This window comes from Chlorocebus sabaeus, chromosome 21 (genome assembly GCF_047675955.1).
Source record: "Chlorocebus sabaeus isolate Y175 chromosome 21, mChlSab1.0.hap1, whole genome shotgun sequence".
NCBI classification, from domain to species: Eukaryota; Metazoa; Chordata; class Mammalia; order Primates; family Cercopithecidae; genus Chlorocebus; species Chlorocebus sabaeus.
Window position 1 is genome coordinate 123,712,348 of NC_132924.1, and position 24,102 is coordinate 123,736,449.

General features: G+C 59.4%; 4 protein-coding genes across 7 annotated transcripts; 2 read left to right on the forward strand and 2 right to left on the reverse strand.

The window, feature by feature from the left end:
* Window positions 1–274: 274 nt before the first annotated feature.
* LOC140709726 (uncharacterized) lies at window positions 275–3,094 on the forward strand. The gene is made up of 3 exons (XM_073009499.1): window positions 275–376; window positions 756–869; window positions 3,027–3,094. The coding sequence occupies exon 2, from the start codon at window positions 759–761 to the stop codon at window positions 807–809; it is 51 nt and encodes a 16-aa protein (XP_072865600.1). The 5' UTR covers window positions 275–376; window positions 756–758; the 3' UTR covers window positions 810–869; window positions 3,027–3,094.
* On the forward strand, window positions 761–16,213 carry SLC4A2 (solute carrier family 4 member 2). The gene is made up of 22 exons (XM_007983485.3): window positions 761–869; window positions 3,027–3,192; window positions 3,352–3,593; window positions 3,674–3,792; window positions 5,339–5,571; window positions 5,661–5,803; window positions 7,213–7,393; window positions 9,324–9,459; window positions 9,562–9,727; window positions 9,839–9,953; window positions 10,110–10,294; window positions 10,455–10,680; window positions 10,773–10,988; window positions 11,072–11,220; window positions 11,325–11,519; window positions 13,717–13,971; window positions 14,077–14,166; window positions 14,352–14,518; window positions 14,934–15,187; window positions 15,285–15,454; window positions 15,696–15,869; window positions 15,973–16,213. The coding sequence occupies exons 1-22, from the start codon at window positions 819–821 to the stop codon at window positions 16,051–16,053; spliced, it is 3,714 nt and encodes a 1,237-aa protein (XP_007981676.1). The 5' UTR covers window positions 761–818; the 3' UTR covers window positions 16,054–16,213.
* A 91-nt stretch (window positions 16,214–16,304) lies between these two features.
* On the reverse strand, window positions 16,305–20,531 carry FASTK (Fas activated serine/threonine kinase). 3 transcript variants are annotated; one of them, XM_007983479.3, is made up of 10 exons: window positions 20,357–20,531; window positions 19,179–19,601; window positions 18,528–18,707; window positions 18,249–18,388; window positions 17,561–17,774; window positions 17,303–17,462; window positions 16,994–17,085; window positions 16,784–16,919; window positions 16,596–16,710; window positions 16,305–16,515 (listed from the first exon to the last, which is right to left on the reverse strand). In XM_007983479.3, exons 1-10 carry the CDS (start codon window positions 20,436–20,438, stop codon window positions 16,408–16,410), a joined length of 1,650 nt encoding a protein of 549 aa, XP_007981670.1. In that variant the 5' UTR covers window positions 20,439–20,531; the 3' UTR covers window positions 16,305–16,407. The 3 variants fall into 3 exon arrangements, with proteins under 3 accessions (XP_007981670.1, XP_007981672.1, XP_007981671.1); XM_007983481.3 differs by lacking the exon at window positions 20,357–20,531 and adding an exon at window positions 20,113–20,315; XM_007983480.3 differs by lacking the exon at window positions 20,357–20,531 and adding an exon at window positions 19,885–20,124.
* A 226-nt stretch (window positions 20,532–20,757) lies between these two features.
* Window positions 20,758–23,309, reverse strand: TMUB1 (transmembrane and ubiquitin like domain containing 1). Of its 2 annotated transcripts, none has more exons than XM_007983487.3 (3): window positions 23,098–23,309; window positions 21,841–22,259; window positions 20,758–21,566 (listed from the first exon to the last, which is right to left on the reverse strand). In XM_007983487.3, the coding sequence occupies exons 2-3, from the start codon at window positions 22,227–22,229 to the stop codon at window positions 21,215–21,217; spliced, it is 741 nt and encodes a 246-aa protein (XP_007981678.1). In that variant the 5' UTR covers window positions 22,230–22,259; window positions 23,098–23,309; the 3' UTR covers window positions 20,758–21,214. The 2 variants fall into 2 exon arrangements, with proteins under 2 accessions (XP_007981678.1, XP_007981679.1); XM_007983488.3 differs by lacking the exon at window positions 23,098–23,309 and adding an exon at window positions 22,429–22,818.
* Window positions 23,310–24,102: the final 793 nt, after the last annotated feature.

A 24,102-nucleotide genomic window follows, 5' to 3' on the forward strand; every position in this document is an offset into this window, starting at 1 on the left:
CCCCTCAAAGGCAGAACCTCAAGGTTGCGGTGCCCACCCCCTCCCAGCCCATCACATGCCCCTCCCCCATTATAAAGCTCTGCCCAGCCCATGCCCACCTTCTGTGCCTTCCTCCCTCCCACTGAGTGAGTGGAGTTGAGCTCCTGCCCTCCACCCAGCCAGCCTGCTTCCCTCCTGCCAGCCCCCACGGACCTGGGGGAGGCAAGACTCCTGCTGGCCTGCTCTGGGGAGGGGGCGCCCCCTCCCTGCGGGGGCATCTTGGGCTCTCTCCAGAGTTCTTCCTCTCGTCTGCTTCCTGTCTCGGCAGTCCGGCCCCGGCTCCACGGGGTGTCTCACTCTCCCCACCACACCCTCTCTGGTCTCAGGCCCACCTCTGGTGGGTGCCCTGACCCTGCGAGGCTCCCTTGTCTGCCTGAGTCTTCACTCCCCTCCTTCCCCGGCTTATTATCGCTCCCTCCCTCATCTCTGTTGCTTTCTCTCCGGGCCTGGGCCTTGACTCCTTTCTCCCTCGTTTTTCTTGCGGCCTCTCCCAGGCCTCTCCCACCTTCTCTCTCCTCCTCCCTCTACTCAGTGTCTCGGCCTTTTTTGGCCCCACTCGCCTCAGTCCTCTCCTGTCTCCTTGTTCTTCTCTTTTCTTCCTATAAATAACTCTCTGTGCTGTGGCTGCCGCTAAGGGCCACTCTGAGGCCCTTCATAGTCCAGGAGGATCCCCAGCGGCGGGCTCTCGATGGTGATCCAGCCTCTCCCCCATCCAGGTTATGCCTCCGCCTTGTTGCCCTGAAAGCCGCAGCGACAGCGAAAAGGGCTAAGATTCGGCCATGAGCAGCGCCCCCCGGTGCCCCGCCAAGGGCGCAGATTCTTTCCGCACGGTGAGTTGGTTCCCCAGGTCGCCAGCCTGACCTTCCCTCCCTGGCAGCCTTGTGTGCTCTGGCCGAGGGTCCTCACCATTCAGGGGTGTGAGCGTGTGTGAGCGTGTGTGAGTGTGCAGACCGGGAGGACGCTGCCATCCCTACCCTGATCTTGCATGATGGTCGTGCAGGGGGATGGGTAGTGGGGGTATCAAACGTCTTCCAGTCCTGGGGAGGGAGTTGAGGCTGTTACGTGAAGACCTAGGTAGCTTAGCCTCAGCGGTTGAGGAACTATGAGAACCCTGGGTCTCTCACCCAGCAACCAGTCTCAGACCCAGCCGGCCTTAGAGGCCCAGGTCAAGTCTGCACGCGGGCGAGGGTTCTGGGCGGAGCTCGCCTGCCGTGACTGGCCACGCCCCCTGCCCACGTGCCACCCAGTCCCGCCCCTCCCTGCCCTCACGTGGCCACCGCTCCACATGGCCCCCTCTGGATTTTCCTAAGGAGTCTAATGATTAACCCCGTGCCACAATCAGCTCCGCTATTGGTCACTCTGGCCCAGAAGGGCACGTGACTGGGAAGGGGCGCAGGCTGGTCCCCTCCCCCTCCTTCTCAGGTTCACCCCTGCCGGCCATGGACTTCCTCCTGCGGCCTCAGGTGCGAGGGGCCTGCTACCCTCTCTCCCTATGGGGGCAAGCTCTCTGCGCCTCTCCCCGCCCCCTCGTCCCACGGGGCTGCTTCTGGTGGGAGTGGGGCTGGGCCATGGGGGAGCCAGGAGATGGTCAGGAGCCTTATGTACCGAGGGAAGAAGCCAGCCCCCTGGTCTGCTCACCTCTTATCCGGCGTTCTGCCAGGCCCAGCCGCTCCAGTCCCCACCTCGCCCCTAAGACCCGCCCTTCGCCCCAGCCCTCCTCTCCGCTCTCTTCCTTATTCTCGCTGCTGGCACCGCCATGGAGGGGGCTGCATACCCCCGCCCTTGGAGATCCCGATGCCCTTCAGGTCCAGAAGCTCTTGAGCAAATATTTGGCGGCGCCTGGAGCTAAGACTGTGGGTGGGTGGGGGGCTGGACCAAGGCTGCCTGGCCAGGCGGCTGCCACTTAGCTGTGCTGAGCTCTTGCAAGCGCCGCATTCCCTGCCGGCTGTGCCGGCCGCTGCTCCGCGCCCGCAGGATGACTCAGGTGGGGGCTGTGGGGGTGGGGTGAGGGGTGGGGCTAGGGAGCTGGCCCAGTGCTCAGGCTGGGGGCCTGGGGCTAGGGGAGCTCTCCTGGGGGCTGAAGGGCATCCATTCCTGTACCTGCGGGGCTAGTTTTTTTTGACTCAGACGGGTTCTGGGGCGGTCAGCTTGGGCGCCTCCAGAAGTTACTTTTTGGGCTCAGTAGTTGTCCTCAGGCCAACGGGAGTTTCTTCACTATCTGTCATGTGAACTTCCCGGTTCACACGCCCTCCCTCCAGGCTGCAGATGGGCTGGACACACGGGATTTCTTCCACCTGCCCTGAACTGACTGCACAGCCGAGGGGGCTGGGCTGGGCTGAGGGTAGTTCAGAACCCAGGGGACAGCTGCTGGGGGAACTGGGTCTCTGCATCTGAGGGGGCAGACTGCTGGGGGGACACTGGTTCCCTGTGTTTGAAGGGATGTGTACTGGTAGGGGGACTGGCTTCCTGCATTTGATGGGGCAGACTGCTTGGGAGGACTGGGTCCCTAGGTTTGTTTTCATTTTTGTTTTTTTGAGACAGAGTCTCACTCTGTCACCCAGGCTGGAGTGCAATGGCAGGTTCTTGGCTCACTGCAACCTCCGCCTCCTGGGTTCAGGTGATTCTCCTGCCTCAGCCTCCTGAGTAGCTGGGATTAGAGGTGCCCGCCACCGCCTGGCGAATTTTTGTGTTTTTAGTAGAGATGGGGTTTCATCATGTTGGTCAGGCTGGTCTTGAACTCCTGACCTCCAGCAGTCCACCCACCTCAGCCTCCCAAAGTGCTGAGATTACTGGTGTGAGCCACTGTGCCTGGCCTGGGTCCCTATATTTAGGGGACAGCTGCTGGGGGGATATTGAGTCACCAGCATTAGAGGAGATAGCTGCTGAGGGGAGGGGTCCTGGGTCTCTGGCACTGGGAAGGGTGAGGTTTCGGGGTACAATTCCCAGTGAGTCCTGTGTGTTTTTTCTCTATGCCTTCTTCCACACAGCCAGAGCCAGAGAGCTTGGGCCCTGGGACGCCTGGGTTCCCCGAGCAGGAGGAAGATGAACTTCACCGCACCCTGGGCGTGGAGCGGTTTGAGGAGATCCTACATGAGGCCGGGTCTCGCGGAGGGGAGGAGCCAGGCCGCAGCTATGGGGAGGAAGACTTTGAGTGTGAGGGGGCAGGCAGGGAAGGGGGAGGCAGGGATATCAGGTTTGACTCTTCAGTAAAGAAGGGGCTGGGGTCCTAGTGGGAGGAGCGAGGCGGGGGGGCAGGATGGCAGGGGAGGGGACGCTGTGCCTGCCGCAGCCAAGTCCCCCTCCTCCCTGCAGACCACCGCCAGTCCTCCCACCACATCCATCACCCACTGTCCACCCACCTGCCTCCGGATGCACGCCGCCGCAAGACACCCCAGGGCCCGGGACGGAAGCCTCGAAGGCGCCCAGGAGCCTCCCCAACTGGAGAAACCCCCACCATTGAGGAAGGGGAGGAAGATGAGGATGAGGCCAGTGAGGCTGAGGGGGCCCGGGTGGTCACGCAGCCATCCCCTGCCTCCACACCCTCCTCGGTGCAGGTGTGCTGGGCGCAGGCTCCTAGGGGATGTCGGCAGGGCCCTGTCCTGGTCACTCCTGCCTACATGGGTCCTTGTTACAGTTCTTTCTCCAAGAGGATGACAGTGCTGACCGGAAGGCAGAGAGGACCAGTCCATCTTCCCCTGCACCACTGCCCCACCAGGAGGCAACTCCTCGGGCCTCCAAGGGTGCCCAGGCTGGGTAAGTATACCCCAATCAACAGTGTCCCCAACAGATACTTCCCCTGCTAGAGATGATGCTGGAACAAAGCATGAGCCTTGGAATCACGAGGCCAGGGTTCAAATCCCAGCCCTGCCCTCACTGGCTGGGCAAGTAACTTAATTAAGCTCTCCAAGCCCCAGGTTCCTTATCGGAAACCAAGCATAATAGAACCTTTCTCACTGGGTGGCTGTAGGGATTAAGGGTGGTGTGAATTAAAGTTCTAAGTATGGTTTAGCCTGGCAAAGAACATGCGCTGCCTAAGCTGTCTCCCACCCCTGCCCGTCTCCCACCCCTCCCTGCTCCCACCCCTGCCTGTGGTGTAGCAGGAGCAGTAGCCAGTACTGGCTCAGGTAGTGGACTGGTGACCTCCCAGCACTTGCTGGAGGCCCCAGGGTTCAAGAGGCAAAGGAGACCCCCCTCTCCTTGGAGCACTGCCAACACACGCTGGTTGGAAACCAAATGTTACCATGTGAGATGGCATTAGCATGTTGTCACTGCACCCAGTGGCTGGTTCAGGGAAAGTGTCAGTACCGGTGGATGATTGGCATTTGGGGGAAGGCTTCCTGGAGTAAATGACTTTGAACTAGGTCTCAAGGTCACTACAATCACAGACCAGTTGTTTTCTGGGTGCCAGGCAGCGTGAAGGGCTGCGGAAAGTGAAGGGCATGTTGTCCCCTCTGGGAGCGCATAACCTGCTGGGACCATGGCACAGATGTGGGCGGTAGGTTACAGTGGCCTTAGGGGCGCCAGGATGGCCGGGAGAAGGCTGGGGCTTCCGAGAAAGCCTGGCAGCAGGAAAGGGTCAAATTTGTGGGCTAGGGCACGTGGGGGCTAGGAAAGCCTGGTCATGAGAGGGGACGTGAGCTTTGAGCTCTGGGGGCTCTTGATGTTGAGAGAGAGGGGTAGGACCATGTGGCAGGGCCCTGGCCACCCAGTGTGGCAGAGAGAAGGGAGAGAGCAGAAGCTGGCGTCTGTGAAGGCTGAGGCTCACCCCTCCTCCCAGGGCAGGAAGCTGTCTGCCATCTCCAAGGCTGAGTGCCACGGACTTTATTCCTCTTGATTAAACATAGGCCCCTGTGAACCTCTGAGTCCCATGGCTAGGGGTGTGCCAGGGGGTGAGGGGGCAGGGGGATGAATGCTGACTGTCAGGAAGCAGCGTCCTGAGCTCCTTTTCTGCCCCAGGCCCTGCACTGGGACTTTTCCAAAATCTCACCCCTCATGGCACTGCCAGAGTCTGGCCTCAGTCCTGGCTGCTGAGGAGCAGTTGACGTTCGCAGTGGACGTTCAGAGGGGCCTTGGGGTGATCGTTTGGGGCTGCACAGCTAGAAAAGGGTGGAGCTGGGGTTCGGATGCTGGCAGTCTGCATCCGGAATCCTCCCCATCCCCATACCTGTGCCTCCTGGGAGTGGGAGCTAGGAGGGCCCGGAGTCCGATGTGGTCCCCTCCCTGGCTACCCGCTGTGTGGGTGCTGAGCGTGGGGGAGGAGACTGGCTTTCTCGGGCTCACGGCCATTCTGTCTGCCTAGAACCCAGGTGGAGGAGGCAGTGGCGGTGGCCAGTGGCACTGCAGGGGGTGACGACGGGGGTGCCTCGGGGCGCCCCCTGCCCAAAGCCCAGCCTGGGCACCGCAGCTACAACCTTCAGGAGAGGAGGCGCATCGGGAGCATGACCGGGGCTGAGCAGGCACTGCTGCCTCGGGTCCCCACGGATGAGAGTGAGGCCCAGACGCTGGCCACAGCCGACCTAGACCTCATGAAGAGTGAGTGCTGGGCCTGGGCCAAGCCTGGCACTGGTGGGCGAAGGAGTGAGAGAAAGGGGGAGCCCAACCTTGGTCCTCTGCCCCCACAGGTCACCGGTTTGAGGACGTTCCTGGGGTGCGGCGGCACTTGGTGCGGAAGAATGCCAAAGGTTCCACACAGAGTGGCCGAGAAGGGCGGGAACCTGGCCCCACACCTCGGGCCCGACCCCGGGCCCCCCACAAGCCCCATGAGGTACCATGCTCTGCTTCATGGTCTTCCATTAACTTCCCATCCAGCTTCCCCCCACGACCCTGCCCCTACCTCTCAGACCAGCTATAATCTCAAGCCTCAGGATTGCAACCTTTGTTTTGTTGTTGTTTGAGAAGGTCTCGCTCTTTTGCCCAGGCTGGAGTACAGTGGTGTGATCTCAACTCACTGCAACCTCTGCCTCCTGGGTTCAAGCGATTCTCCTGCCTCAGCCTCCAGAGTAGCTGGAATTACAGGCACCTGCTACACCCAGCTAATTTTTGTATTTTTAGTAGAGACAGGGTTTCACCATGTTGGCCAGGCTGGTCTCCAACTCCTAGCCTCAAGGGATCCGCCTGCCTTGGCCTCCCAAAGTGCTGGGATTATAAGCGTGAGCCACCACACCGGGCCCAGGGATGCCACCTTTCGTTGTGAAGTTTGTACACTGCACAAGAGTGCAGTATACACATCTTAGAGCTTATTGACTTGGGCACTGTGATTATGCTCCCCATGGTGGATGTCGTTGATTTGAGTATTGTGGTTTTAATTCACATCTGAGCCATTGTTGATTCCTGTATCATGACCATCTTAGAAAGAGATGCCATTTTCTGATTTGAACAAAGGGCACCCCTTGGGCTAAAGGTGGCTCTGTGTAGCACTATACTTCATTTTTCAAAACCCAGTTGCCTCTGTACTTGTTCAATCCTCTCAGCCACCTGTGAAGATGACAACAGGTGGTGTCAGCCATAAACTAGAGTGCTGTGACTTGGCCAAGGTCACTTGGTTACCTAGTGATGCCGCCCATCTTAAGGGCCCTGGTCCTGAACTCTGACGCACTGTGTTTTTGTCCTCATTTTATGAAGGCGTAATAGCATACAGTAAGCTGTATTTGTGTGAAACATCCAGCTCAGTGCCCCGTTGCAGGCCCATACCTGCCTAACCATTTCCCACACTCCAGAAGTTCCTGCATGGCCCCACCCAATCAGTATTTTTCAGAGGCGACCACTCTTCCTTCATTTGCAATTAGTTTTGCCAGTTCTTGAATGCCTGTCAATGGAATGGCTGGTAGGCATTCCACTTGTTAAAAGGCCTACAAAACGCCATTGCTTTCATACACAGTGGCCATTTCTCAAGCCCTTACTCTGAGTCATGTAGCGTGCCATGTGCTTTTCCCTTTTGTCCTCCTGACAGTTCTTTGAGGTGTTCCCATTTGACAGATGAGGGAAACTGCATCTCATGGGTTAGTCAGTTGTCCAGGGTCTCAGCTGGCTGTGGGACTGGTGCGCTTGTGCACCACCCACTGTGCTCATGCTCTCCAGGGTCATTTGGCTCCCTCTGATACCACTCACCTCTGACCTCCACCCAGGGCTGCCTCCGGCTCTGTACCCTGAAATGCCTTCTCTTCTCTCCCCGAGGTGTTTGTGGAGCTGAATGAGTTGCTGCTGGACAAAAACCAGGAGCCCCAATGGCGGGAGACAGCTCGCTGGATCAAATTTGAAGAGGACGTGGAGGAGGAGACAGAGCGCTGGGGGAAGCCCCACGTGGCCTCCCTCTCCTTCCGCAGTCTCCTGGAGCTCCGCAGGACCCTTGCCCATGGTAACCCCGCTCCCCTCCGCCTCCCACCTGGCCAATCCCCAGGAAACTCTCCCAAATGGCCCCAAATCTGTCTTGAGCCCCATGATGTGTGACAGCCCCAGAGCCCAGAGGGAGCGTGGTCCACACCCAGCTCGTATTTGCATTTTCAGCCAGCAGCTTCTTGATATTCTCAGATAACAACTGTGTTTTGGTTGCGAAAATGTTCCAGAAGCCATTTTGATGTAAAGTTTTCTGAAATTCCTAGCATGCCTTGGTACCATCTTAGAGATTCTGTGGAATGTGATCTAATCTGTAGCTGTATAGACTTCACGAAATGACCACTCACCACAGATGCAGGACTTCCGAGTCCTGTGTTTGCTTGCTTGCTCCTTCACAATGGGTGACCACTCTCAGTTGTTGTTAAAAGGCCTGTTTCTAAGCAGCTGAGGTTCTGTGGTTTGAGGCAGCTTAGGAAAAAAATTAAATATGTATGTATTTTTCTTTTGAGACAGGATCTTGCTCTGTTGCCCAGGCTGGAGTACAGTGGTGTAGTCTTGGCTCACTGCAACCTCCACCTCCCAGGCTCAAGTGATCCTCCTGCCTCAGCCTCCCAAGTAGCTGGAACTACAGGCACACGCTACCACGCCTACCTAATTGTTGTATTTTTAGTAGAGATGGGGTTTCACCATGTGGTTCAGACTGGTGTCAAACTCCTGAGCTCAAGCAATTTGCCTGCCTCAGCCTCCCAAAATGTTGGAAGTACGGGCATGAGCCACTATGCCTGGCTTAAAATTAAATTAAAAAAAAAAAAAGTAAACAAAAAACAAAGCAGCTGAGGACCTAGAAACTTGCTTTTAGAATTGTTTCCCAACTAAGAGTCCATAGACCCCGAGTGAGGCTCAGGGGCTTTGTGTAAAGTGCCACTGTGGAAGGGCTTTCTCACTAGGCCTTGTGGTCTCCAACCTGGCTGCTTAGGAGCTTTTGGTTCTGTTTATTTTTTTATTTTTATTTTTATTTTTTTTGAGACGGAGTCTCGCTCTGTCACCCAGGCTGGAGTCCAGTGGCGCTATCTCAGCTCACTGCAAGCTCTGCCTCCTGGGTTCACGCCATTCTCCTGCCTCAGCCTCCCAAGTAGCTGGGACTACAGGTGCCCGCCACCACGCCTGGCTAATTTTTTTGCATTTTTAGTAGAGATGGGGTTTCACCGTGTTAGCCAGGATGGTCTCGATCTCCTGACCTTGTGATCTGCCCGCCTCAGCCTCCCAAAGTGGGATTACAGGTGTGAGCCACAGGTGTGAACCCGGCCATTTCTATTTATTCTTTAGTCTTTGTTCCTGAAAGTTGGCCCTGCCAGATGAATGACCTGGTAACTTTCGAAGGGACTGTTACTTCTGTGTGCAATGGTGAGGGGAGGTCGAGAAGCTGACAGGGAAGTCAAGAAGCTTGGGGCAGAGGGGGGTCTTCAGATGGCTCCAGGACAGGCACACGGATGAGGCCACAGATCAGCTGAGTTGTGTATCAGAGGGTAGAACTAGGCCCTAGAGTGACGCAGCACTTGGCTCACTTAAAGGAGAGTTTTCTAATAGCTAAGAGAGTTCAAACAGAGTGGGCGGCCTGGACCGTCCCTGTGGAGGCCGGATGCTCCCTGGAAGGCGTGTCCGGCAGGTGTGGCCTAGATGGCCTCTCTGGTCACTGAGGTTCAGTGGTCTCTGTGGAGCCTTGTAACGTTCCTGGGGGTCTGGGGGAGGGGAGGAACCAGAGGGTTGATGTGACCTAGGCTCCCGAGGGAGCTAGAACCCGAGCCTGCGTCCTTCATGTGTAGGCTGGTGTTCCAGGCCCGGCACCCACCCACCTGGCTGCCCCACCTGTCCCCAGCTCCTGCTCCCATCCCATCTCCTGCCACTGTTTTGCGATCTGGGGCTGAGGGGCTCTCTGTGCCATCTTATGCTAGGGGCTGTGCTCTTGGATCTGGACCAGCAGACCCTGCCCGGAGTGGCCCACCAGGTGGTGGAGCAGATGGTCATCTCTGACCAGATCAAGGCCGAGGACAGGGCCAATGTGCTGCGGGCCCTGCTGCTGAAACACAGGTGAGGCCCTGTGGGCCAGTTGGGGACAACACTTCATCCAGCCCACCTGCCCCGGCCCTTGTCATTGACCCTCCTTTGCCTCACTGCCCTCTGCCCCACCAGCCACCCAAGTGATGAGAAGGACTTCTCCTTCCCCCGCAACATTTCGGCTGGCTCCCTGGGCTCCCTGCTGGGGCATCACCATGGTCAAGGGGCTGAGAGTGATCCCCACGTCACTGAGCCTCTCATTGGAGGTGTTCCTGAGACCCGGCTGGAGGTGGAGCGAGAGGTGAGGGGAGAACCGGCCCTGTCTGGGCTGGCGGCAGGACTGAGGAAGCCCAGGTGTGGACTCAGAGTGGGAGGGGCCTGGCTGGGCTGAGCTCTGTTCTGTGTCCCCCAGCGCGAGCTGCCGCCTCCAGCACCACCAGCTGGCATCACCCGCTCCAAGTCCAAGCACGAGCTGAAGCTGCTGGAGAAGATCCCTGAGAATGCTGAGGCCACGGTGGTCCTCGTGGGTATGTGGGGCAGGTCACATGTGGGGGCCTTGGCAGCCAGGCCTTGAGGCAGGGTCCTGTAGTCTCCCTGGCCCTGCCTCGGTGCCACCCCTGGGCGAGGGACTGGACGGCAGTCCTGCTGCTCTGCTCTTGCCCACGATGGTCCCATGCCCCTAGGCTGTGTGGAATTCCTCTCCCGCCCCACCATGGCCTTTGTGCGGCTCCGGGAGGCCGTGGAGTTGGACGCAGTGTTGGAAGTGCCGGTGCCCGTGCGTTTCCTCTTCCTGCTGCTGGGCCCGAGCAGCGCCAACATGGACTACCATGAGATCGGCCGCTCCATCTCCACCCTCATGTCAGACAAGGTCAGCTGCCCTCCTCCTCTGGGCCCTGCTTCTTGGAGCCCACCCTGGGCCAGTCTTGATCCCCATGACTGCCCCCCACCCACTGGCCTTGCCCACCCCCAGCTCCAGGCCCTCAGCCCTCTTCTTTGAGCCCTCCCCAATCCCCATCCTGCTTTGGCAGCAATTCCACGAGGCAGCCTACCTGGCTGACGAGCGGGACGACCTGCTGACGGCCATCAACGCTTTCCTCGACTGCAGCGTGGTGCTGCCGCCCTCAGAAGTGCAGGGCGAGGAGCTGCTGCGCTCCGTGGCCCACTTCCAGCGCCAGATGCTCAAGAAGCGAGAGGAGCAGGGCCGGCTGCTGCCCACAGGGGCCGGGCTGGAGCCCAAATCTGCCCAAGATAAGGGTACGGCCAGGGCGGGCTGGGGTCGGGGCTGCCTCAAGGGGGTGAGGTGGGCAGAAGGGGCTGGGGCGCCCTGACGGAGGCCTGGGTTGCAGCGCTCCTGCAGATGGTAGAGGCGGCAGGGGCAGCTGAAGATGATCCCCTTCGGCGGACGGGGCGGCCCTTTGGTGGGCTGATCCGAGATGTGCGGCGCCGCTATCCCCACTACCTGAGTGACTTCCGAGATGCACTTGACCCTCAGTGCCTGGCTGCCGTCATCTTCATCTACTTTGCCGCCCTGTCTCCTGCCATCACCTTTGGGGGGCTGCTGGGTGAGGAGAGCCTTCAGGTAGAGGGTGGGGCGGACTGCCCAGGGCCTGGCCACCAGCTCCTGAGCTGGTTCCTGCACCCCTAGGAGAGAAGACGCAGGACCTGATAGGGGTGTCGGAGCTGATTATGTCCACAGCACTCCAGGGTGTGGTCTTCTGCCTGCTGGGTGCCCAGCCCCTGTTGGTGATCGGCTTCTCGGGGCCCCTGCTGGTCTTTGAGGAGGCCTTCTTCTCGGTGAGGGCTCTTCCCGCCCATCTCCAGCTACCCCTCCTCTGCCCTAGACACCTCCCCACAGCATCCCCACCCAGAGCTCGGGACCTGACTGCCCCCACTTCCAGTTCTGTAGCAGCAACCACCTGGAGTACCTGGTGGGCCGCGTGTGGATCGGCTTCTGGCTGGTGCTCCTGGCCCTGCTCATGGTGGCCCTGGAGGGGAGCTTCCTGGTCCGCTTCGTCTCCCGCTTCACCCAGGAGATCTTCGCCTTCTTGATCTCACTCATCTTCATCTATGAGACCTTCTACAAGCTGGTGAAGGTGGGCAGGCCCCTGCCGAGAGCTGGGCCAGGAGGGCCGAGGTCTCAGGGCTGGAGGGAGTCTCTTGGTCCCATCCTCTGGATTCGAGGCCAGGCTGGAGCATTCCTGGGGCTTGTTGCCAACACACACACCAGGGCCTCAGATTAATTTTTTAATCAATTAATTAATTATTTTGAGACAGTCTTACTCTGTTGCCCAGGCTGGAGTGCAGTGGCGTGACCTTGACTCACTGCAACTTTTGCCTCCTGGATTCAAGCGATTTTCCTGCCTCAGCCTCCTGAGTAGCTGGGATTATAGGTGTGCACCGCTATACCCAGCTAATTTTTGTATTTTCAGTAGAGATGGGTTTCACCATATTGGCCAGGCTTGTCTTGAAGTCCTGACCTCAGGTGGTCCACCCACCTCAGCCTCCCAAAGTGCTAGGATCACAGGATTGAGCCACCACACCTGGCCTTAATTTATTTTCAAACAGCAACTTGAACCAGACAGATGAATCTTTCAAAAACTCATACTTTTTCTTTTCTTTTCTTTTCTGTTTTTTTTTTGAGACAGAGTGTTGCTTTGTCACCCAGGCTGGAGTGCAGTTTTGGCGCAATCTCTGCTCGCTGCAACCTCTGCCTCCTGGTTTAAAGTGGCTCTTCTGCCTCAGCCTGCCAAGTAGCTGGGATTACAGGCACACGCCACCATGCCCAGCTAAATTTTTGTATTTTTTTAGTAGAGATGGGGTTTTACCATGTTGGCCAGGCTGGTCTTGAACTCCTGGCCTCAAGTGATCTGCCCGCCTCGGCCTCCCAAAGTGCTGGGATTACAGGTGTGAGCCACTGTGCCCAGCCAAAAACTCATACTTTTATTTTTTAAAAACCTTCTATATTTAATGGCACAGTGGCACCATTAGAGCTATTACTTCAAACTCCTGAGCTCAAGTGTTCCTTCTGCCTAAGCCTCCCTAATAGCTGGGACTACAGGTGGGCCCCATGCCTGGCTAATTTTTAAATTTTTTGAAGAGGCCTGCCTAGATTGCCCAGGCTTGTCTGGAACTCCTGGCCTCAAGCGATCCTCCTGCCTTGGCCTCCCAAAGTGTTGGGGTTATAGGCATGAGTCACCAGGCCCAGTCCATCTTTTTTATTTATTTGTTTGTTTTTTTGAGACAGAGTCTTGCTCTGTTGTCCAGGCTGGAATGCAGTGGCGTGACCTTGCCTCACTGCAACTTTGGCCTCCCGGGTTTAAGCGATTCTCCTGCCTCTGCCTCAGCCTCTTGAGTAGCTGGAATTACAGGTGCCCACCACGCCCAGCTAATTTTTGTATTTTTTTTTTTTTTTTTTTTTTGAGACGGAGTCTTGCTCTGTAGCCCGGGCTGGAGTGCAGTGGCCGGATCTCAGCTCACTGCAAGCTCCGCCTCCCGGGTTCACGCCATTCTCCTGCCTCAGCCTCCGGAGTAGCTGGGACTACAGGCGCCCGCCACCTCGCCCGGCTAGTTTTTTGTATTTTTAGTAGAGACGGGGTTTCACCGTGTTAGCCAGGATGGTCTCGATCTCCTGACCTCGTGATCCGCCCGTCTCGGCCTCCCTAAGTGCTGGGATTACAGGCTTGAGCCACCGCGCCCGGCCTAATTTTTGTATTTTTAGCAGAGACAGGGAAGGCTGGTTTCGAACTCCTGACCTCAAGTGATCTGCCCACCTCGGCCTCCCAAAGTACTAGAATTACAAGCGTGAGCCACTGCACCCAGCCTGTTTTTTTATTTTAAAAAATATATTATTTTTAATTTGCTTTTAAAATTCACATTTTTAATAACAAAAGTACATACTTTTGTGAAAATGTCAAACAATCCAGGAGTGTAGAAAGGGGAAAGACTCCAGAGGTGACAGTCAGTCTGGGCATCAGATGTGTGTGAGAGACCACTCTGTGGTCCTCTGTGCTCATGTCCTCCTCCTTTAGGCCCCCGGATCCTCTCTGAGCCTGGCTGGTGCCACTCACCAGCTGCCTTCCTGACTTAAACCAGCCACTTGGTCTTTTCTGCCCCACACTGCCCTGTGCTCACAGCTGGTTCTCTGGGTCATTGTCTTAATTCAACAAGACAAGCTCCTTGAAAGCAGGCCAGCCTTTCCCCTGCCCCACCCCTTCCACCTGACACTCACTGAGCCTCAGGAATCTTTTCTGCAGTCCAGCTGATGAAGGCCTTGTGGCCTCCTCTCCCCAGATCTTCCAGGAGCACCCCCTGCATGGCTGCTCAGCCTCCAACAGCTCAGAGGTGGACGGCGGTGAGAACATGACATGGGCCGGGGCAAGACCCACGCTGGGGCCGGGCAACAGGAGCTTGGCTGGGCAGTCTGGGCAGGGGAAGCCCCGGGGCCAGCCCAACACGGCCCTGCTGTCGCTGGTGCTCATGGCCGGCACCTTCTTCATCGCCTTCTTCCTGCGCAAATTCAAGAACAGCCGGTTCTTTCCTGGCCGGGTGCGTGGGCTTAAAGGCCAAGAGGGGGTTAGGGGCAGGAAGGGGGGTGGCAGGAAGTCAATGGCTGTGGTGGCAGGCCTCTGAGCGGTGTGCCTGCCCACTCAGATCCGGCGGGTGATTGGGGACTTTGGGGTGCCCATCGCCATCCTCATCATGGTGCTTGTGGATTACAGTATTGAGGACACCTATACCCAGGTAAGGTGCTGCCCACAGCAGGCAAGGGCTGCTGCCTCCACCGCCCTGGGTCTAGGTGTTCCCCTCCAGCCTCCAAACCCAGCCTGTCCTTAAGCTTAAGCCTGTCCTTAAGATGCCAGCCCCTTTCCATGGCATGCCCTCCACATTACCTTAACCCTTGTCCCTACACTGTGTCTGCCCTGCAGAAGCTGAGCGTTCCCAGTGGATTCTCGGTGACTGCCCCAGAAAAGAGGGGCTGGGTCATCAACCCTCTAGGGGAGAAGAGCCCCTTCCCTGTGTGGATGATGGTTGCCAGCCTGCTGCCTGCCATCCTGGTCTTCATCCTCATTTTCATGGAGACACAGATCACCACGTGAGTGGTCCTGGCCGAAGGGATATGAGAGGCCAGAGCCCCAGGCCAGGCTGGGGAACTCAGCATGGAACCTCCAGCCACACTGGGCAATCCCAGGGACTTCAGGGAACCTTGGATGCCTAGATGGCCACAGTTTAATCTGAAGACAGCAGAAAAACCCCCTGATGTTTGCCGGGACAGGAATAGCACGTGGAGGGGCAGGCCAGCCTGGCAGTGCTAGCTGGGAGCTGTTGTGGAGGATAAGGGCTGGGGGCTGAGGTTTTGCTCTGTAATGGAATTTGAATCCTGATGGAATGGACAGGGACCACCAGGTTCCAAAGCCAGATGGAGGGACTGGCTGGGCATTCTGGAAAGACCCAGTGGTCTGTGGAGCTGAGTCCAGCCTGGGCCTTAGCAGCACCCCTCCCTCTCTCAGGCTCATCATCTCCAAGAAGGAGCGCATGCTGCAGAAGGGCTCCGGCTTCCACCTGGACCTGCTGCTCATTGTGGCCATGGGCGGCATCTGTGCCCTCTTTGGCCTGCCCTGGTTGGCTGCTGCCACTGTCCGCTCCGTCACTCACGCCAACGCGCTCACTGTCATGAGCAAGGCTGTGGCACCTGGGGACAAGCCCAAGATTCAGGAGGTCAAGGAACAGCGGGTGACGGGGCTGCTGGTTGCCCTGCTTGTGGGTACGTTGCCTCTTGCCCTTCCCTTCCCAGTGGATTCCCCAGGGCCAGTGGGGCCAGGGGACCCCGTGGCCAACTATTTATCCTGCACCTCCCATAGGCCTCTCCATAGTTATCGGGGATCTGCTCCGGCAGATCCCCCTGGCTGTGCTCTTTGGAATTTTCCTGTACATGGGAGTCACCTCCCTTAATGGGATCCAGTTCTATGAACGGCTGCATCTGCTGCTCATGCCACCCAAACACCACCCAGATGTCACTTACGTCAAGAAAGTAAGCCCCCCCCCAGCTCCCCACTGGAAGGGGTGTGCCTCTGGCCATCCTGGTCTACTTGGGTCATTCTCCAGCTGCCCCTCCCATCTGCCCACTTCAGCCAGCCCCCACCTCCTCTCTGTACCAACCCGGCTCTGTGGCACCTAGGAATGTTCTTCCATCCCCGACTCCGAAGAGGGGAGAGGCTCTTCCCAGCAGCAGGCTGGGGAGGAACCTGGGCTCACCTGTCTCCGCCCCCCAGGTCCGGACCCTCCGTATGCACCTGTTCACGGCCCTGCAGCTGCTCTGCCTGGCCCTGCTCTGGGCCGTCATGTCCACAGCTGCCTCCCTGGCCTTCCCCTTCATCCTCATCCTCACAGTGCCGCTCCGCATGGTGGTGCTCACCCGCATCTTCACCGAGCGAGAGATGAAATGTGTAAGCCGTCCCGCCTGCCTCCCCCAGTCCCTCTTGCCTCCCTGTGGATCTGGAAAGGCCCCCCACCCCCCACTTCCCTTCTTGACCACCCCCCACCCCACAGCTGGATGCTAACGAGGCAGAGCCGGTGTTTGATGAGCGGGAGGGTGTGGACGAGTACAATGAGATGCCCATGCCTGTGTAGCCGCCGCCGAGGTACAGCCGAGGGACCGATGGACGAGGGGACAGGCTGGTGGGATGGGGTCCCCCCTCCCATGCCCCTCCCTCCTTTTTATTTAAGTGAATAATTTAATGTCCCCTCCTCCCCCACTGCCCCTGCAGTAAAGTGCTTTGGCCCCCACCTATCTCTGGCCTTTTGTCTTTGTATGGGGGGCATGAATGGGAAAGAGGCAGGAGACCCAGCTCTGCTCCCTATCCCAAAACTGAGATTCACAATGGGGAAGGAAAGGAACTTTAATGAGAAATCAAAACATAGGGAACCAAAGTGCAAATCATCCACCCCCCATGGGGGGGCCATCCTGAACCCCACATCATCCCCTCAGCCCCCTTCAGGCCCCCAGCGCAGGCCCAGGGCCTGGAGCTTCTGCCTCAGGTAGCTCTTGAGCTGGGGCAGGCCTCTCTGGGACTCCAGTTCCTCGAAGGGTAGCTGTGGGGAGAGGATAGGGCGGCAGGTTACCCGCAGGCCGGCTGTAAGGATGCGCCACGGGGAAGGCCAGGGCCACTCACCGGCAGGAGCTGGTAGCCCATCAGGCCCAAGTGCCGCTCCCTCAGGGCCCTCGAGCCCAGCAGCACCCTGCCGTCCCGGCAGAAATGCCAGCGTTCCCGCAACACCAGCACCACCCTGCAGGGGGAGGGACGTGACTCAGGGCATGGCGGGCAAGGTGGCCAGAGTTCCCCCACCCTGCCTCCGTTACCTCTGAGCAGGGTCTCGAGTAGTGGAGCTAGAGGCAGCCTGGCCCTGTAGGCAGGACCTTGGTGGGTATGGCAGGAAGGGGTCCTGGGTCCTCACGGGAAGCACAGCACCAGAGCTGCCGACGCACAGCAGGAAGTCTGGAGGGGGAGCAGGGTCAGAGGCCTTAGCCAGAGCTCTGTCTCCACGGGCCTGCCACCTTCCCCTCGCTCACCTGTGCAGTAGCCTGGAGGCACAGTCAGGTCCTGGCGGTATTTCTCCTCCCCCAGCAGCTGGCGCAACCCCTCAGCTACTATGTCCTTGTGACTGAGGAGAAAGGACACCAGTAGCAGGAAGGGCCCGGCACCTCATCCTAGTCTGTCCCAGTCTAGTGCCACCACCCTGGGTAAAGCCCTCTGCTGCTTCAGGGCCCAGTTTTATGGTGGCCGAGAGCTCCTTAGCTTTGGCTTCATGGTCCCTCTGGCTTTTCCACTCTGCTGCTCCCAGGCTGGCCCCTCCCCTTACCCCAGGCTGCCCCATCCACCTGTACTTGCAGCGGGCACGGTCGGTGATGAGAGGCTGGGGAAAGATGGGCACTTGCTGCCTTCGGGGAAGGCGGGGACCCCGGTATCCTGGGAGCTCCAGCTCCACGGCCGTGTCCAGCAGGGAGAGGTAGCGACGCACAATCAGAGCATGAGGGGTGCCTGTGGGGAGGCGGGGACTGGGGCTCCGGGCTGCAGGCCACCCTGTTCCCCTGCCTCTCCAGCCCTCAGGGGCCCAGCCGGCTATCCTGGCTGCGTACCACTGATGTAGTTGATGAAGCCAGGGGAAAAAACAAAGTGCAGGGCTCTGAAGGGCAGGCACCGCAGTTGGCACAGTGACATCAAGATGTTGACTGTAGCCAGGGGTGCCACCCCTGCTTCCCGAGCCAGGATCCTCTCAAGGCAGGGCATAAACTGCTGTTCTAGGGGCAGGTAGTTCAGCCGCCCAAAGGGCAGAACCAACTTCTGTACCACCTGTGAAGGAAGAGCAGTTCATTACCCAGTGTGAAGTATTTCTGCAGTCATTTTTTACAAGCTAAGCCTTAGAGAGGCTTAGCCCTCAAGTTTGTAACACTGCTGTAAAGACAGGACAGTCCCTACAGCCTCACAGTTCAACAGCAAAGCAGTCACAAGCTGCACGTGACTAATCACCAGACAGGCAGAGGGGACATCACTGTGGGGTTTGGCCCTGAAGACTTCAAGGAGAGGGATGGGTGGAGCTAGGATGGTGCTAAGAGTGCTTTGGGAAACTGCAGAGTTCCAGGAATGCATGCTGGTGACAGGAGGTGGACAGTCACAGAGAGGGTGGAGGAAAAGATGCAGGTCCCAGGGGACAGAGAGGGTGTGTCTGCTTCAGGAAAAGGATAGCTGAGCTGCACAGGGTGCTGGGCCTGACGAGGTCCCTGAGAATGACTGAGAGATGCACTGGAGTGTGGGTGGCAAGCCCACCTTGCTGCTGAGCTGGGTTTCCTGAACCACCAGGAAGTGGGCAATGGCTTCCAGAAGCTGGGGCTCCCGTAACCGGTGCCGGGCCAGGTGCTGGGCCAGGAGCACCATCACATGGGGAGTCAGTTCCTCTGGCCTTGCCTCTGTGAAGAACAGCCTGTCACGCTGGGCCTCGGCTGGACCTCCAGCTGGCTCAATTCCACCTCAGCCCAACCAACTGAGACCACCTTCCTCCTCCTGTCAACCCTCCCAACCCCGTCTGACTTTAACCCCCTCCAGCACCTGCCAGGCTGCTGATCAGATGCTGCCGTGGATACCGCAGAAAACGGGGACAGCTTAGAGCAGCTTCCAACCCTTGCCCCCCTCGGAGAAGGGGCTGCAAAGGGGGAGGTGGCTTCGGAGGGAGGCGGAGCCTTCGCTCCTGTTCCAGGGCACACACCAGGGGACCATCAGACGGAAAGCCTGAGGGGGAGAGGTAAAAGGCAGCCTGGTAACGGAGCTGTGCTGCTGTTCCAATCATGGGGTTACTTGAATTCCCCACCTTTCTCCTCTCTGTTTCCTGAGCAAGGTGTGCTAGAGTTTAAGTGCAAACACTAAAGAAATGTAAAGTATCATGTGGCTATGAGGTATCAAAACGGTCTGTGGGAAGTACATACAAAGATGGCAAATAGGCTTTCATCTTGTACCAATTGTGACAAATTATGGTGGCTTCCTAGGGCACTCTATTAGCAGGAATCTGAGGTGGCACCCTAGCGAGGATGGAAGGAGTGCGTTCGTCTCATGATGTCTGCTGCAGACATAGGACCGGAGCAGAAGCAACCATTCCTGGGCAAACGCCTGAGAGGCTGGGTCTCTGTCCGTTGTCCTCTACTGTTCTCCCTATTCTTCATTAACACCCAGCCCCCCAGGCGCCCACCTTAAGCCCCTCCTCACCAAGTAAGACTGCAAGGTGCAGACACACGTGGATGGTGTGAATGTCAAAGGAGGGGCAGTTTCGGATGATGAGCTGACTCAAGTCCTGCAGTGTGGCCTGCTCCACAGGAGGGGGCCGTGGCCGAGACCCCAAGAGCTGGCCCAGACGACGAAGCGCCACCGAGTAGTGGTGGGCACGCACTTTGGTGGGGTTCTGGCCCAGCCAGCGCAGCAGCTCCCCAGGGCTCTTTGCCTGTTCCAGAAGCCGCTGCAGTCCTTGCACAGGAACTGCACTGGGGCCTCCTCCAAGAGGCCGGTCCGCCCATTTGCTGGGCCCCAAACAGCAGGGCTGTACTGGAGGGATCAGCAGCAGGCCAGACAGCCGAGCACGGGAGGTCTGAGCAGAGAGCAGGACTCGAAGCATGGAGTTGGGTGATGGAGACCCTGAGGGGCAGCCCAAAAAAGGGGGTGAGGTTTTCTCCAAAGGGGAGAAAGACCTGCTACCTACTCCTTACCTCACTCCTCATTTAGGGGGCCTGTGGTCAGAGCAACCCTTTGTGACTGCTCTGGGCCTCTTCCCCACCCCGCCCCTCTGCCTCCTTCCACGCCTTTGAAACAGCAATCATAATCCTCAGTGCGCTCAGGGCACTACTTGCAAAGCAATTCCACATGCACCATCTCTGATGCTCCTTACACGCCCGTGAAGAGTAGGCAGGGCTGGCATTACCTCATTTCACCGGTGGAGAAACGCAGGCCCAGAGCAGCGAAGGGGTTAAGTTAAGCCCGAGGTCATTAACCGGGTTAGTGGTCGCGCCCAGTCTGGAGCCCAGGCGGCACCGGCGTGCACTCTCCCGACCACCTCCCTCTCCCGCAGGAGGCGGCGGCGGCACAGAGGGTGGAACGCGGGCTCCGCGGCTGGACGGCGCTGGGTTCCATGCTGGGCGCTCCCACTCACCAGCGGCGTGACCTTGGACAAGTGGCTTCGTCTAAGTCTCCTCACCCGTGAAATGAAAACGCAGCGCCCACCTCGCAGGGCGCGCGTGGAGCCCGAGTGCACCGCTTTGCGATGGCGTGGGGTCGGCGAAGTCGGGGGCCCCCACACCCACCCCGACCCAGGGACGCCAGGAGACCGTGGCCGCTGCCGCTAACACCAGCTCCCGCTGCCCTCCCACAGCCCTCCCCGCAGGCGCCACCCCTACATGACTCCCCGGGCCCTGCGCAGGTCGCTCCCTCAGTCGGTCTCGGGGCCCGGGGGCCGGGTTCCCCCCGCGGCCTCCTCATCGGCTGGCCACCGAGTCCGCCATCTTCCCAGCAGCCCCCAGATAGCCGCCCGGACACCAATCCCGAAACAGCTATCGACCAGCGGAGACGTGGCTCCCGGCAGGCACTGCGAGCCAGGGAGCCGTGAGCTCCGCCCGCGGAAAGTGCGCGCGCGGCACCGAGGGCGGGGCCACGGAGGCCGGCGCCAAAGCCAGAGCAGAACACAGGGGAGAAGGGAAAGCGGTGGGCCAGAACCGAGGGCGCAGTCCGTGCCCTTCTCTCCCAAGGGACGAGGAGTCCCCGCCCGCCATCCCGCACACACTCAGACACACTGCAAGAGTGAAAACTTCACAGTTACTTTAATCTGCACAGGTTCCGGGGAACTCCTATGCCCCTCCCCTTCACCTGCCTCCCACCGTCCTGGCGTCCCCAACTCAGGCCAAGGAGCTGTCAGGGATTGGAGGCGGCTGGGTCCTCCGGCAGAACGCTAAGACGGGCCCCGGGGGCGGCCGGGCTCTGCCCGGGGCCGAGGCAGCGACAGCAGATGCCCGACCCCGAGGAGCCCACTCCCAGTGCGGACTGAGGGCCAGCAGCCCCGGGAGGTGGCCCCGAGCCCCGGTGGTCGCAGGGCGGGGCCTCTGCCAGCCCCTGGAGTCTTCTGCGGCGCAGGGCTGGGCTCCAGGGCAGCGGGAAGAGGCAGGCGGGAGAGACGGGCCTGGGCAGGCAGCAGCTCCCGCTGCGGCGCGGGGAGCAAGGTCCAGAGGGGCCGGCGACGCTGCCAAACGCCCGCGGAGGCACTACGGGCGGTACATGGCGAAGGCCAGGAGACTGAGGAGCAGGGTGAAGCCGGCCAGGCCCAGAGTGGCGGTCAGGGGAAAGAAGGGCCGGTACTGGATCTGGCAGTACCAGAGCAGCAGCAGCAGCAGGAGCAGCAGGGGCAGCAGCAGGCTGCCGATTTCCAGCCCGGAGGGGCCGGGCTCGGACCCCGGCGGGCAGGGGGGATTTGGGGGGCCGACCCTCGTGGACACGTGGCAGTGGAGAACGCAGTTGGGAGGGAGGTGAAGGCTGCCCAGGGTCTGGGTGTCGTCGCCTAGCAGCTGCCCTTGGTAGATGAGTCGCACCTGCTGTTCCCGGCCAGGAAACTGGGTCCTGAGGAGAGAGGGACCTGGGTAAGAGAGCAGGCCTCAGGCAATCCTAGTCCCTGGCCCCGGAACAACACTCCCACCCTCCCCCTGCCCTCCACAACACACCGGCCCTGGCCTGGGAGGGGCAGTCTGCCAAGGGAACAAGTGCAGTTGTGATCTGGGGCGCTCAGCGCCTCCAGTGTAAAGGAGGGCTGGGTCTTAGGTCTCTCCGGGGGCCTTCTGTGACCACTCCCCCCACCCCTGTCTTCAGCATTGCTCCTGCCTCTTGACCTACTTACCTTTTCAAGGAGCCAATGGTGTCTTGGGGCCAGGCCCTGGCCACCTGCTCTGAATCATTGAGGAATTTCAGCCGTAGCACGAGGGGCTCCTGCGGGGAGTCCGGGGCTGGTGGTGTTGCTGTGACCCCCGTGCTGGGCTCTGGCTGTGCAGCTTGACCTCTGTGTCTCAGGCTGGGGGTCTCTGCCCCTGGGACCTCCGCTCTCATGGTGTCGGTAGCTGCCATGGCTGCGCTGGGCTGGGATGGCGTTGGGGTCCCTGACGGCTGGGGCAGTGGGTCCCCGCCCTCAGCGGTGTGCGTTGAGACCCAGGCGAGGGCCAGCACCAGAAGGCAGGCAAGCACCGAGAAAAGGACGGTCACCTCATCACCCACCCCTTCAATCAGGGTCATGGCGCCTGCCTTGCCCGCCGCGCTACCGAGCTGGAGAGGCACAAAGAGCCGTGAGGCACGGGCCCTCTGACCAGGAGCCCTAGAACCTCCACAGGGTCCTGCCCCCACCCCACCACGACGCTCCCACCGTCCTCAGCTTCGGTTCCCTCACCCACCCCAGGGTACGGGCTGCTTTGCCTCCCAGTCGCCCCAAACTTGCCTCCGGGTGCCCCTTCCCATCGCCGAATCCCAAGTCCTAACTTTCTGTCATCTGAGCTCGAGGTCTTCAACCAGCTCCCAACTCACCCAAACCCTATCCCAAGGTAAGGGCCTAAGCAACGCCTCCCCTAAACTTCACCCCAGCCAAACTTCACCCCCAAGCGTATCTATTCTCCTGCCCACTTCACCCCAGTGTGTCTACTCCTTCACCGACTTCACCCCATGCTCATCTACTCCGTTGCTAAAGTTTCTCCGAGGTGGGGGTAGAGCCACCCCCCGCCCCCCGCATTACGGTTCACCTAAACCCCACCCGCGGCACAGGACTGCTTCCCAGGCTTCCCCCACAGCAAACGTCAAACTCCGCCCCTGGGCAATCTGGAGCCTCCGAGCGTCACCACCCACCCAGCTCGGTACCCTCAACCCCACTCCGCGGAGGCCCAACTCCACGCCTTCTCTGGAAGTGTCTCCAAGCCCCGCGGGCTGCCAGACCCCAGATCCCGCCCGGAATCCGAGACTTCACGTTCCCTACCCCCACCCCTCATCACCCCTCCCACCTTCCCGCCCCCCGGAGCCGCAGGAGGGCACGGCGATCCCGGGCAGGGCAGGGCGGGCGGGGCCCGGCCGGGGCCCTGGGCGGTGGGGTGGGCGCGGTCACGGCGCGGGGACTCACCGCCCGGCTGCCCCAGCTCCATCGCGGCCCCTCGGGCACTTCCGGGCGGGAGGCGCGGAGGTCGCAGGCACCTGAAGCACCCCTCCTTCCTCGCCGCCGCGGCCCGGGGCATTGTGGGACTTGTAGTCCGGCGCCGCTCTGTCTCCGCCCTCCGCCCTGCGGACCCACGTGCTGGGCTCCACCCGCGGTTCTCTGCGCCAGCAGATCGCGGAGGGGCCGGTGGGGACGGCTCTGGGGGGTTGCGCTACCGGCTAGAAGTTTGGGCGGCAGCAGGGTCCGCCCCCTCCCCCGCCAACAGCCAGAGCATCTGTCACACCAGACACCGACGTCAGCTGAAGCACGTCAGAGCACCCGTGTTCGTGATGCAGTGAGGAAGGCTCTGAGGAACTCAGGTGGCCCCTACCCTTATGTCAGAGTGGACGCCAGAAGGCACTTTGGCCACCAAAATTAATTCTTCAGCCCAGAGCCCAATATCCATGGGCTGTCCCACCAGGCTGGCCAGGGATACCCATCCTCAGGGCTGCCCCTTTCCTTGGTCCCCTCCTCCACCTTGCTCTTTCAGGACTGTGGAAGAAGCATAGACCTTGGAACCTGGCACAAATCCTGATCCCTTATCCTGTGCTTCTCAGCTATATGACCTTGGGTGGGTTATTGAATCTCTCTAAAGATTGATTTCTTCCTTTCTGAAACATACGTCGTAAGTCAATCATAAGGAAGAAATTAGATGTTTTATTAAAAAGTGTGAAAACTAAGGTACATGTCACACAGTAGCTATTTGCTCACCTCCACTCAAAGCTGGTCTCTGGAATCGGGTCCTTGGTGTGTTACTGTGTGGATGACACTGAATCCCAGGCCTGTGGATATCTGTGGATTTTTCCCTCTGGGCTCCTGTAGCCACAGAGATCTCACATCCTGGTTTTTACAGGCCAGTCTTGATTTAAAATAATCTATCCTAGTTTTCCCATAGTTCTTGCCTACTGTGGGAGCAAGTGGCCCAAATATTGC

What these genes read in the sequence shown, in the direction of transcription:
- TMUB1 (XM_007983487.3), bottom strand. Translation starts at nt 22,229, where the DNA reads ATGACCCTGATTGAAGGGGTGGGTGATGAGGTGACCGTCCTTTTCTCG. An exon ending in ACCATTGGCTCCTTGAAAAG is followed by an intron (nt 21,567 to 21,840) that starts GTAAGTAGGTCA and finishes CTCTCTCCTCAG; the next exon opens with GACCCAGTTTCCTGGCCGGG.
- SLC4A2 (XM_007983485.3), top strand. Translation starts at nt 819, where the DNA reads ATGAGCAGCGCCCCCCGGTGCCCCGCCAAGGGCGCAGATTCTTTCCGC. An exon ending in CCGCAGGACCCTTGCCCATG is followed by an intron (nt 7,394 to 9,323) that starts GTAACCCCGCTC and finishes ATCTTATGCTAG; the next exon opens with GGGCTGTGCTCTTGGATCTG. An exon ending in ATGTCACTTACGTCAAGAAA is followed by an intron (nt 15,455 to 15,695) that starts GTAAGCCCCCCC and finishes TCCGCCCCCCAG; the next exon opens with GTCCGGACCCTCCGTATGCA.
- FASTK (XM_007983479.3), bottom strand. Translation starts at nt 20,438, where the DNA reads ATGAGGAGGCCGCGGGGGGAACCCGGCCCCCGGGCCCCGAGACCGACT. An exon ending in CGTGCCCGCTGCAAGTACAG is followed by an intron (nt 17,086 to 17,302) that starts GTGGATGGGGCA and finishes CTTTCTCCTCAG; the next exon opens with TCACAAGGACATAGTAGCTG. An exon ending in TGGGCTACCAGCTCCTGCCG is followed by an intron (nt 16,516 to 16,595) that starts GTGAGTGGCCCT and finishes CTCTCCCCACAG; the next exon opens with CTACCCTTCGAGGAACTGGA.